The sequence below is a fragment of the Erigeron canadensis genome, chromosome 1 (genome assembly GCF_010389155.1).
Source record: "Erigeron canadensis isolate Cc75 chromosome 1, C_canadensis_v1, whole genome shotgun sequence".
In the NCBI taxonomy this organism is placed as follows: Eukaryota; Viridiplantae; Streptophyta; class Magnoliopsida; order Asterales; family Asteraceae; genus Erigeron; species Erigeron canadensis.
Window position 1 is genome coordinate 37,546,877 of NC_057761.1, and position 12,242 is coordinate 37,559,118.

General features: G+C 34.1%; 1 protein-coding gene across 5 annotated transcripts; it reads left to right on the top strand.

The window, feature by feature from the left end:
- The first annotated feature begins 1,965 nt into the window (after positions 1 to 1,965).
- LOC122596935 (putative late blight resistance protein homolog R1B-16) lies at positions 1,966 to 8,147 on the top strand. Of its 5 annotated transcripts, XR_006323390.1 has the most exons (4): positions 1,986 to 2,126; positions 7,181 to 7,203; positions 7,718 to 7,805; positions 7,953 to 8,147. XR_006323390.1 is itself a non-coding variant. In XM_043769582.1 (3 exons), the coding sequence occupies exons 2-3, from the start codon at positions 4,179 to 4,181 to the stop codon at positions 6,283 to 6,285; spliced, it is 2,037 nt and encodes a 678-aa protein (XP_043625517.1). In that variant the 5' UTR covers positions 1,990 to 2,126; positions 4,058 to 4,178; the 3' UTR covers positions 6,286 to 6,404. The 5 variants fall into 5 exon arrangements, 1 of the variants encoding a protein (XP_043625517.1); XR_006323392.1 differs by lacking the exon at positions 7,181 to 7,203 and having other exon boundaries at positions 1,966 to 2,126; positions 7,718 to 7,850; XR_006323391.1 differs by lacking the exon at positions 7,181 to 7,203 and having other exon boundaries at positions 1,981 to 2,126; positions 7,942 to 8,147.
- The last annotated feature ends 4,095 nt before the right edge of the window (positions 8,148 to 12,242 follow it).

Here is a 12,242-nt window from a genome sequence, read left to right on the forward strand (position 1 = left end):
TTAGTTTGTAACAAGATACTCATGTTGACCAACACAAAGACTTTTCGTGAAACGTTATCATTTACTGAGTTCATTACAAATGGTCCCTATGGTTTTGGAGCAAATTTCAGGTTTTATCTTTTATCTTTTAAATTTAAGAATGAGCATTCTTGTACATTATACTTTAAACCCCTCGTCACAGTGTGTAAATATCGGCCGATACCTCAAAAGATTGGTTTCTTAAGGAGACGAAATTGAGGGATCGGCTTAAATATCAGCCAACGCTATTCAACCATATATATCGGCCAAATATCAGCAGTCAAATATCGGGAATCTCGGTCAAATATCAGCCGGACCAGTCAAACTCGGTCAAGGTCAACAAAAGTCAATTTTTTATATGTATTTTTTTTCACGAATCTCTAAAAGTATCTTGGATATTTTAAATATTATTACATATAATTTTATAAATTATTAGATATATATATATAAAGTTGTCTCATACCCAAGCTTAGGTATGGAACTCATCACATAGCAACATTTTAATATTTGTTTTATAATTAATAAAACACATGGCCCCCATGATATTTATGGTTTAAAAAAATGTATGTGAGAAGTTCCATACCTAAGCTTGGGTATGGGACAACCTTATACTCCTTTCCCCCTATATGTGTGTGTATATATATATATATCCAATATATATATATATATAGGGGTTGGTTATTGCAAAAACAAGTATTAAAGTAAAATAAATTGGACAATACTTTGACCCTTAGATAATAACAAAGTTAATGCACGGAGATTCAAGAAGCACAAGTATATATATTGATGCACGATGATTTTCATATTGTACGGTGATTTTCAGTAAAGAAAAAATCTATTGTTTTATTTATTTTATTTTACCTAAAACATTTCTATATATAAATTAACCAATCCAATATCTCCTCGACATATCAAAAAAATCATGTCTTGTTACCTCGTTGATCTGATCCCTATTAACGAGTTCTATAACCTTACATGGTCATCATTTTAGGTTTCTGGCGAAGTGGTATCCTAACAAGAGATATAAATATGCTTTTTGTAGTAAGCAGAAAGATTCTCACGGCCGTCCCATGAATTTTTGAGGCCCTGTGATGCATTAAATATAAAGGCCTTTAGTTAAAAAAAATTATATTAGGGAAATTTTTTTGTTTCATTTATTGATAGCAAAAAGCATTACCAAAGCAAATTAAAAATGTTATCGATATCATTTACGTATTCTCTTGTTTTATAGAATAACATAATACTTTTTATAATGAGCAATTACAAACAGAAATACAATATCACATTGCCATCGTTAGGTATTATAATATGGATATTTAATATTAGCAAACAGATAACTGAAGTTTTGGGCCCTTAAATAAAATTAGACCCTGTTCGTTTGCACATGTTAAACATCCTCAAATCCGGCCTTGAATTTATATAGCCCATTTGTTTTATTCGAATGTGATTACTCTTTATAGGTTTGGCAGGATTTGAAAGTTGAAACAAATGATTAATTCGATGGACATTCAGGATGAGGGATTAGTGTTATTAAAAGTAAGGGAAAATCGAACATGCAATTGACTGCAAACAAGTGTGCAGAGTTCATATGTTACAAAAGTGTCCCCTTTGATTTCCAAGATAGTTTTATCAAAAATAAAATAAAAAATGATGTAGTTAATTGCACTTAAAGTAAGCTTATAAAAAAATTGTCCTAAAACTATATGGAAATATGGAATGTAGGAGTGGCAAACACTTTAACGAGACCCAATTACCCAAATGGGTTATATGGGTCATTGTAAGAGAAAGGTAATATTAAGTTATTAATTATGTAATTTAAGTGGATAATTTAAAATATAAAATGATGAAGAATTTGGTTAAATATAAGTTTTTGTCCAAGATAATTAAGCGGCCAAATTATTAATTTTGGAAATCTAAGATTCAATCCCAGCCACAATAACCTCATCAAGTAGATCATTTTACAGAAAATTGAAGAGAAAGGGACAAGATAGATATACATCATTCTATTCTAGAATCATAACAATAACCAACAAGATATACTAGTGGTGGTAAATTAATTTAAGGAGGAAGAAGAAGATATAGTGTTGATTCTAGTCGTTTAATAGAAGGTAAAGCCTTATACTTTTGATTTTTGGGTTTTTGTTATAGTGAATTTGGAGGTTTATCACAAGTTGATTGAAAATGTTGGAGCCCTATATATATTTTTAACTTCACCAACCGTTTCTAATTTTGAATTTGTATATTTATGGGTTCTCATATAATCCTTGTTGTGAGCCATGCATCAACCTGTGAAGTTCACACTGTGGTGGCTTCACTAACTTAAATCCTTAAGCCAATATTTCTTGGTCTCTATGATTCTATGAATCTAACCGACTTGGTCCTAGTCACCTAGTGGTATTCGAGGTGACCCGTTTTAACCCAGAGGTTGTGGGTTCTAGTCTCATTGCTCACAAATTGTATATGTGTAGATATTTTTACTTTCTAAAGAATTTGAAACAACTATAAAGATTAGGACATTGTATTTGTGTTACAGTTCGTTCGGGTGGAAATAGATGAGCTAAAAGTGGGTAGTTCAGTTAGATAAACAGGCCATTACTGTAACGGCACATGAAAAACCGTCAGGTAGCAGTTTGATAGTAAGAAATGGTTAAAAAGATGGGGGTCTTCCTGTTGTCACTGAGAATTGTGGTGCCAAATATAAGGTCCTATACTCCTATTATCACTTCGCTTTTGCTGGAAAATGTGATGTTGGCCCGAAGTGTTTGTTTTTGACAAGAAATGTATCAGTAAGTGAAAATATTGATTACCCAAATAGTATTAGTGCATACCTAGTGGCCTTTGTACATATTACCCCTATAAGACTGTCAATAGTATGTATAATACTTTTAAGAGGATTCGAGGAATGATGAATTCTGATGTGATTTTAGGATATATTTGAGCATGTTTATACACACAGGTGTATGTGGGTTGGATGATTGATATGCGTATAATATGAACTTAAAGATGAACCTTGATGTAGACTACTTTTTATTATTATTACTATATCCTTTAAAATTTTAATAAAAGGCAATTAAGTTATCACACACATCCATTCATATTCATAATTTGTTCATCATATGTAATGAGGAGAAAGAAATTAGGCAAGACACATGACAGTGATTGAATGAATTAGGTCTACAATTAGATTAGATTATTAGGCAATATGTAACGTTAATCTATCAATATTAGTAGCAAAATTGTATCGTGCAATTTGTATTGGCAAATAGTGCATCTTTTCTATTGCAACATGCATGGTATTAAAGCATGTTTGTTATGTTAATTATATTTGTAAAAAAGAAGGGAAAGGAGGGCACCCCGTCCCTGGAACCACATTGGATCTTATCATCTCACTCCGTAAGGGTTATGATGCTGGTTAAAATACCTTCATTTAATACCGACATCATTTGGGCATCCCTAAGGATTTGACGGGTACCACTCCATCTATTGATGGATTATTATTTTACATTATTGAAATACACTGATTACATGCATGCGGTAGCCAATGACAGCTAGTCAGATCAATGTTATGAAAATTCATGCTCTATGTTTATGGAAGGGTTGCCTAAAAAGGACATCAGTACCAAAGAGTTTAGCTACCGTTGACCTATTATTTGGAACAGGATAAAACCATGGCTGATGCTCTTGTTGCTCGTATAGAGCAGTTTCTCAACTACTTTACGAAATTCACTCTTTGTTGTGGCGAAGTAGCACTAGATTCTAAAGTAAAGATGTCCGAGTCATTGGATGGCCTAATGAATCACCTCAGAATTATGTTGATAGGGTATGAAACTGAGGAAGTGCAGGTTTTATTGAAAGAAATGGAAGAAGTGCTGGCTAGTGAAGCTTGGTACAGTCACGAAGAAGCTGTGATGAGTCAGATGCTACGATATAAAGATGTACTAGGGACAGAAATGGACGTGGTTAACGAAGATTGGTATAGACATCAAATGAAAAGATTGAATAAGATTATAGTTATATGTAATCAACTTGGTGATATCAGATTTAAGCCAAACATCGAAGGAGAAGAAGCTGTTGTGGGCTTTAATAATGAAGTAGAAATTCTACTAGATCAACTTACTGGAAATTCTGCAAAGCCGTTGCAGATTATCTCAATTGTAGGAATGGCTGGGCTTGGTAAAACGACTTTGGCTAATAAGTTATACAGGGATCCATTAATAGAGTATATGTTTAATTTTCGAGCGTGGGCTTGTGTTTCTCAAGTATATGTCAAGAAAGATCTGTTACTTACCATATTAAGTTGTTTTATCGATGACATGCCAGATGAGTTCTATGAATTGTACGACCATGAATTAGGGGAAAAACTATACAGAAAATTAAAAGGTCGTAAATATTTGGTTGTCTTTGATGATATCTGGGATTATAAGGCCTGGAACGATCTCAAAATGTATTTTCCAGATGACAGAACCGGAAGCCGGGTGTTGTTTACTAGTCGTGACACAGACGTGAGTTTGCATGTTCAGTCAGCAAGACCTGCTCATGTTTTGCGTCTCCGTACTGAAGCTGAAAGTTGGGACATATTTCAAAAGAAGATGTTTAGAACCGGAATATGCCCTCCTTTGTTGGAACATTTTGGAAGGGTTATTACAAGAAAATGTGATGGTTTGCCTCTTGCAATTGTCATCGCTGCTGGTCTTTTGAAAAATAATTGGTCAAATTCATGGTGGCGACAAATTGCTGCAAGTCTAAGTTCATTTATGGTTAGTAATCCAAGCCAATACATGGACTCACTTGCTTTAAGCTACAACCATTTACCTTCTCACTTAAGACCTTGTTTTCTCTATTTTGGAGCATTTCCTGAGGACCATGAGATCCACATGACAAAACTGATTTGGCTATGGGTTGCTCAAGGGTTCATAAATGGCACTGGAAATAGAATTCTGGAGGATGTTGCAGAGGATTTCTTAAAAGATCTAGTCAAGAGAAGTCTGGTAATGACTCCAAGAATAAAGGCTGATGGGCAAGTTAAAACATGCCGCATCCATGACTTGTTACGTGACTTTACCATGAGAAAAGCCAAGGAAGAGAAATTTATGTCCAACATCTATAGGTATCAACTTTTTTCTGCTTCTCTAAAGGATGAACTTTTTAATTAAACAGTTACTAACGATTTTTAGCAGGTATGACATGGTCTCGTCAATGCTTTGTTCTCCATTGGAGATAGGAAAAGTTCTTCAAGAGGGTGGATCAGTTCTCTCCGAAACTTACAAACTCCTCAGGGTTCTAGATATGGAGTCTCTCCCTGTTTCCGTATTTCCTTTGGATACAACACGACTGGTTAATCTGAGATACTTGGCCATTCAAGCTCATAACGGAAGTCCTCAAGCATCGATATCAAACCTTTTCAACCTACAAATGCTGATTATATTGTCGAAGAAGAACGTTCTTTTACCAAAAACCATATGGGATATGGTAAATCTGAGACACCTCTATATCAAATCAGGGGAAAACCAGATAGAGGAAACTTGTTCTGGGCAAATGATAGAGAACGATGGTTGTCTAAAGGGGTTGGCTAGTCTTCAAACCTTATCTCAAGTAAGTCCCCTATCTTGCGCAAATATATGCTCAAGGTCTCCCAATCTTAGGAAGCTTGGGTTTTGTGGACCCTTAATATCAAGGCTAGGCGATATGGAATTTCCAAATTTGAGCTCTTTGGTTCACCTCCAAAAATTGAAGTTACTCAACACATTTTGCCTCCCTGAGGTGACAAGATCATGCAATCCTATTATGTTTCCTCAAAACCTTAAGAAACTAACGCTGTCAAATACTGGCATGGATTGGGAAGAAATGTGGACCTTCTCCCTTCTACCCAACCTGGAGATTCTAAAATTAAAACATCAATCATGCATTGGAGAAATGTGGGAGACAGGGGATGCAGAATTTCGACGACTCAAGGTCTTAAAATTGCATGATCTGGATATGATGCAATGGGTTAGTTCCAAGGATAACTTCCCAAGATTACAACGTTTGGTGGTTCAACGTTGTTTAAAGCTTAACACCATTCCTCGAGAGCTTGGGCAGATTTTTACGCTGGAGGTGATTGAGGTAAATGGATGCAATTTCTCCGCATATAATTCAGCAATGGAAATTCAGAAAGAGCAAGAGGATGATGGAAATTGTTTCCTGAAAGTCCAAACAAAAATACGCAATAGGCATTATGACCTTGGCAAGATTCCCAGAAGTCTAAAGCGAGCACGAGTCTCTGATTAGCGCCTTGCAAGATTAATTAGTATACAATAAACAGTTCATAGTTTTTCTAATAACTTCTTCTAACTTTTGCTTTAGAACATGTATGGTTTTGTTTTATGAGTTTACATCTTTTTCCTAGATTTAGAATATGCATTTATTATACTGTAAATTCCCTTTCGGTTCTTGTTATATAAATGTAATGTAGAACACGGTTAATGTATATAATATATAGGGATAAAGGCATGGGAGTGTATCCAACTATGACCAAAATGCTATGTAATGTACCCATCTACTCGACTTGCTATCTAGTGTAACCAACTTTGGTTTTTGGGTTTTGAAGTGCATGCTACCGGCTAACAAACAAGTTACCACATGTTCCAATTTTTTTTTTCTAAAAATTAAAAAAGCTGCCACTAGACACGGTTAAAGCTTCCTCCTAAATACTACAAGTTTTTCCTAAAATATCAAACTGTACATGTTGCTAGTTTGTCTCAAAAAATGGTATCAAAAGTAACCTGGAATCGAACAAAACACCATTTTTTCCGGCGAATCACCATTTTTCCGGCGAGTGTTGGATTCGAAAACTTTTGGTACGGGTTTGTGCGGGATCAATTTTGAGTCGATTGGTGGTAGTTTCAAGTCTTAATTCGAAGAAACAACAAAGTTATCACAATTTTAATTTTTCCGGCGAGTGTTGGACTAGTGAGGATGATGATGATGATGATGATGGAAACCTATTGTAGCAGGTTGCTTGCGTTGGATAACCCAAAAAACCTAGTTGGTTACACTGAATAACAAGTGTAGGAGGATACATTACATAGCCTTTTTGTCATAGTTGGGTACATTCTCATGCCTTTATCCCTAATATATATTACAAACATTTTTCCTTCAAAAATGCTAATGTTCATTGCATCAGGTGTTTGGCATAACATTTGCCTGGTAAAACGAGCTCTTCTTAACCGCAGTTTTAATTTATCACAAGTTATGGTTTTTGTTCCAAATTAAATGTGAATGGATTAAGGAATGAAAACCAAATATGGGTGTCTGGTTTCAAAGTGCATAGGGTATTAGGGTGTGTGGCAATGAACTTGTGGCAAAAGGTTGGGGTATGATTAAAAAATTTCTTTCATTTATCTTTTCACAGTTCAGGACATTCTCGAACTTCAATTTAAATTGTTGTGTTAGTGATATTATTAATAATTTTTTAATAAACTTCAATTTACATATCTCTTAATAAACTTTTTTTATTAAAAACTTTTTTTTCTTTCACGGTTAAGGACCTTCTCGAACTTCAATTTATATGTCTCTTAATAAACTTTTTTTAATAGTTTATTTATATTTTTTTATCTTGTGTTAGTGATATTATTAATAAAAAAATTTTTTTTAATAAAAGTCCAAAAATAGAACACTCTCAATTTACATTATGTGAATTGTGAAATGTTTGTTTTTGCAGGGTAAGCAAGAATACTTGTGGAATCAACTTACTCCAAATCCCCGCACATAAATCAGTTCCAAAGGCTATACATTTTCCAAGAATGCTGGTTAGTAACTCTATACATTTTGAAGTTACCGCCTTTACCCAACAGGTTTAAACCGAGTCGCAAATTTGCCTATATAACGGAGCTATATAGAAGTCATAGCTTTTTTGTTTCTGCATAACTTGTTACTAATCAACAGATCTTATGTAGAGGTGCTGCTCACAAAGATTACACCATTGAAAGAGCTTGTTGATGTAGTGAAAATTGGAGGAGATGCCATAGAAGAATGATTTGTAACATTAAAAGAAAAACTTTTTCCAGCAAGTTATGTACTTCAACTAAGATCCATTTATTCTTGGTTAAACACTGAAACTTGAATTGGTTATTTTTCCGTTTACTGAAACAGTAACCTGCGCAATTCAATGGGTTTTTAAAAATTTTATCAGTGTTTTTTTTTTTTTTAAAACTTATTGTGGCTGTGGAAAATTCAGAAGTGATGTAGTTGTACGGGAATGATGTAACAGTATAGAAAGATAACTAGTATGTTAACCTCACGTTTTGCCGCGAGACTAAACATACGTGTTAGATACAAATAACTTTTGTGGCATAAGTTAAAAATTTAAAAGTTATGTGGTAAAAAGGAAAGAAATTGAAACATTGGTGGCCGAAGTTGAAAAACTTAATGTTATGTGTTAAAAAGTTAAGAATATGAAACTTTGTTGACAAAAGGAAAAAAATTCAAAAGTTATGTGGTGAAAAGTAAGGAAAATGAAACTTTAAAGACAAAAGTTAAAAAAAAAAAGTCATGTGGTAAAAAGTAAGAGAACGAAACTTTCGTGGCAAAATAAAAGTGTAAAAAATAAATAAAAAACAAAATTTTCGTGCGAAAAGTAGAAGAAACGAAAGTGATGTGGCAACAAGTAAAAGTGCGAAAACTTTAGTAAATTTATGTGATACAGCGTAAAAGAATGAAACTTTCGTGGCAAAAGTTAGAAAAATGAAAGTTTAAAAAATAAATAAAATAAAACTTTCTTGCCAAAAGTCAAAAAAGTTAAAGTTATATGACAAAAAGTAAAAGTTTAAAAGTTTCTGTGATAAAAAGTAAGGAAAATGAAAAGTTCGTGGCAAAAGTTAGAAAAATAAAAGTTTAAAAACTAAATAAAACAAAACTTTCGTGTCAAAAGTAGAAGAAATTAAAGTTATTTGACAAAAATTAAAGGTTAAAAGTTTATTTGATAAAAGTAAAAGAGAACGAAATTTTCGTGGCAAAAGTTAGAAAAAGGAAAGTTTTAGAACTAAATAAAACAAAACTTTGTGCCAAAAGTAAAAAAAAAGTTATATGACAAAAAATAAAAGGTTAGAAGTTTTTGCTATAAAAAGTAAGAGAATGAAACTTTTGTGGCAAAAGTTAAAAAAGCGAAAGTTTTAAAATTAAAAAAAAAAAAAAAAGCTTTAGTGTTAAAAGTAAAAGAAATTAAAGTTATGTGACAAATGATAAAAAGGTTAAAAGTTTCGTGGTTGAATTTTGAAACAATCCAAGTCTCCTGTAGTTAACTGGTTGATGAAGTATGGACAAAAAAGTAAATGATATAAACATGAGGGGGTAAAATGTAAAAAAGAAAAACTTCAGTAGCAAAACCGCAAAACCAAAATTCTAAAAAGTAACTGTAGTTAAGGCATCTTAAATTGTTATATTATAATAACGAGACGGGGTGCCCGCGCGATGCAGCGGTGATGGTGATAACGACAAAGGTGTGGCTGCGGCAATTGTGGCGATGATGTGCGACGGTAAGGGTTAATATGGTTATTTAAGGATTAAAGAATCTATGTTGTAGTTTATTTTATTAAGGGTATTATAGGTATATAGGTAAAGATGTTTAAATTAGTGAATAAATAAGAAGGGTAATATGGTCATTTCAGATTCTTAATTACTTAAAAAGGAAGAGCAGTTTGCTTTATATAGTAGTATAGATGTGTTAATAGATGATATTTTTGTAACATCCCGAACTTTTTAATCAACGGTTGATTTGAGTCGTTAAGTCAACACAACGTGTCCGTTAAGTCTCTAGGAGATTTAATGCTTATATGTAATTAAGGTGCCATATATAGAAGGCTTCAATGCCTTAATGACGTATATGTTAATGTGTTTAAGATGTCAAAGATGATTAAGATGTGTTAAAGGTGTCAGTAAGTATTCCCGCTAAGTCGTTTAAGCCTTAAATGTGATGTTTAATAGTGGAAGGACCTAAGTGTGAGATTAGGAAAGATGCTCCAGCTGATTAAGGGTTCATTAAGCCCTAATCACATTCTCATCTCAGTTCCTAGCCTCTCTTTTGCAAGCCCTAGCCGCCCCTCCAATTCCTTGATCAATCCTTACGCGTTTTGCTCGTTTCTTGATGATTTGAAGAGGTTTTGATCCATAGTTTGCATCCTTCTTGTAATCTACAGGTATTTGGGGTATTATTACATTGATTTCGTGTCCTTTCAATCCCTTGATTCGTTCCATAATTGATCTAGGTCTTTAGAGGGTTGATTGGAGTCATAAACGTGTGTTTTGATCGATTCGGTAACCTAAAACGTTTGTTATTGTGATGCAAATCAATTAGGAGTTAATCAATGATTTCATTGCATCATTATGGCCTTAAAATGATAAATTTTGAGGTACAAAAGTCGTTCATAAGGTTTGGGGTCGTTTGGGGTGTGTTTGGTTAAGTTTTAGAGGTTAAACAATGAGTTTTGTGCAGAACCGGGACTAGCTGCGGCGTGACTACTAAGCTGCGGCGCAACTAGAAAACAGTGACCTTTAGTTGTGACGCAACTTGGTAGTTGCGACGCAATAGCGACAGAATTTTCAAATGGCCATAACTTTTGAACCGTAACTCCGTTTTTGACAAATAAGATATCCACGGAATCGTGAGAGAGTCTACTTTCTAATGGAAATGTTTTTGAAAGATGATTGTAATGTCAAGTTTCCAGAAAGGTTAATTTAGTGAGTGTATCCCGAGTTTCGTCGAGTTATGTAAGCTTTAAAGTATTATTCGAATGTCCGATGCATCAAGCATTGTCATGAGTCATGTTTATAGGTATTTAGATGTGAGTCATGACCATAAGTGAGTGGGTATTTATTAGCTCATTATGTCGTTTAATGATTATAGGTAGTCGGGAATACTTGCAAAGCTCGGTAACTTACGTTATCATTTGTTGTGTGCTTCTACGAGGTAAGATACACTACTTTGACACGCTGAGGGTTCAACATAAACATAGTTTTCATATAATAACATCCCAAATGGTATCTTGTTTGCTTATGGGTATTCGGGATTATACGGGAGGTGATATGAGCTATGTAGATGTATATAAAAGCCTGAAATGCTACCCCAATGATACATATTGCTATGAGATATTATGTATGCTTAATAGATGATATGATATGAAATGATGTACGATCTAAGATAATAAATGTTATGCAATGTTGTAATGATATACGATACGCAATGATATATGACGATGTACGTGATGTAACAATGTATGCGATGTGATGATATGAAATGAAATGCTATGAAATGTGATGTATGATGATGATATGTGAAATGTGCATGATTACATGGCTTGTTCATCTAGTTCACTAGACATATTAAGTTGTCATGACACGTGTACGTTTAAGGGCCCAAACGTAAAAGATTTATATGTGATAATTGTTTAGGTTGTGTAAACACCTAAACTATATGTGATGTGAAATCGAGCTCGTAAATTTGATGTGAAAGTGTTAAGCTTAACCCGTACTTGCCCTAGCCCGGTTAAGTGCGTTGATGTGGTTGCTTGGGTGGCTCCTTGCAACATGGTACAACGTGAAGAGTAATACGGGAGGTCTTACCAGCCCCATTGTCATTGAACATACGGATTACTCCTGGATTGGCTTGCCATTCCTTAAGGACATTGATGCACTACTGAATGGTGGTTCATCTAGTCGGGTGCGACTTATGTCACACTTAACGAGATGCATATGTTATATGAGACGCGTGACTTTTGTCACAATTATAAAGATGTTCAAATGTGATATGTGATGACGCAAAAGATGACTAGGCACATTTAGGATGACCCATCCTAATATAAATGATGTTGATGATATGATATGTAAGTGTGATGATATGTTTGAGGATTTGTGCCTTAACGACTTAATATGACTTTTATATAATGTTTTAAATGGACAAACGTTTCATAACTTATGTGTTATCTTACTTAGCTAATTCGTTAGCTAACACTTGCTCTTTTAAAATGTGTTGTGCCCTCAGGTCCAACAATAGTGAGCAGGTAGAGGTGAGAAGATGTGAGGCATGGGTAGATGATCTTGAAGCTGGTTATAGTTTACCCATAGTGGCTGCTCGCTTTAGACATTTGCTTATTGTTTAGATAATAATGACTTGTATTGATGATGTGCTCGGTTGTTTAATGTTGGGCAACCGATGGATTTCCATTTAGACTTATTTTGATGATATGGCTAGT

Excerpts from the sequence above, each read along its gene's own strand:
- LOC122596935 (XM_043769582.1), top strand. The coding sequence starts at position 4,179 with ATGGCTGGGCTTGGTAAAACGACTTTGGCTAATAAGTTATACAGGGAT. Across the intron at positions 5,126-5,195 it reads TTTATGTCCAACATCTATAG|GTATGACATGGTCTCGTCAA; the intron begins GTATCAACTTTT and ends GATTTTTAGCAG.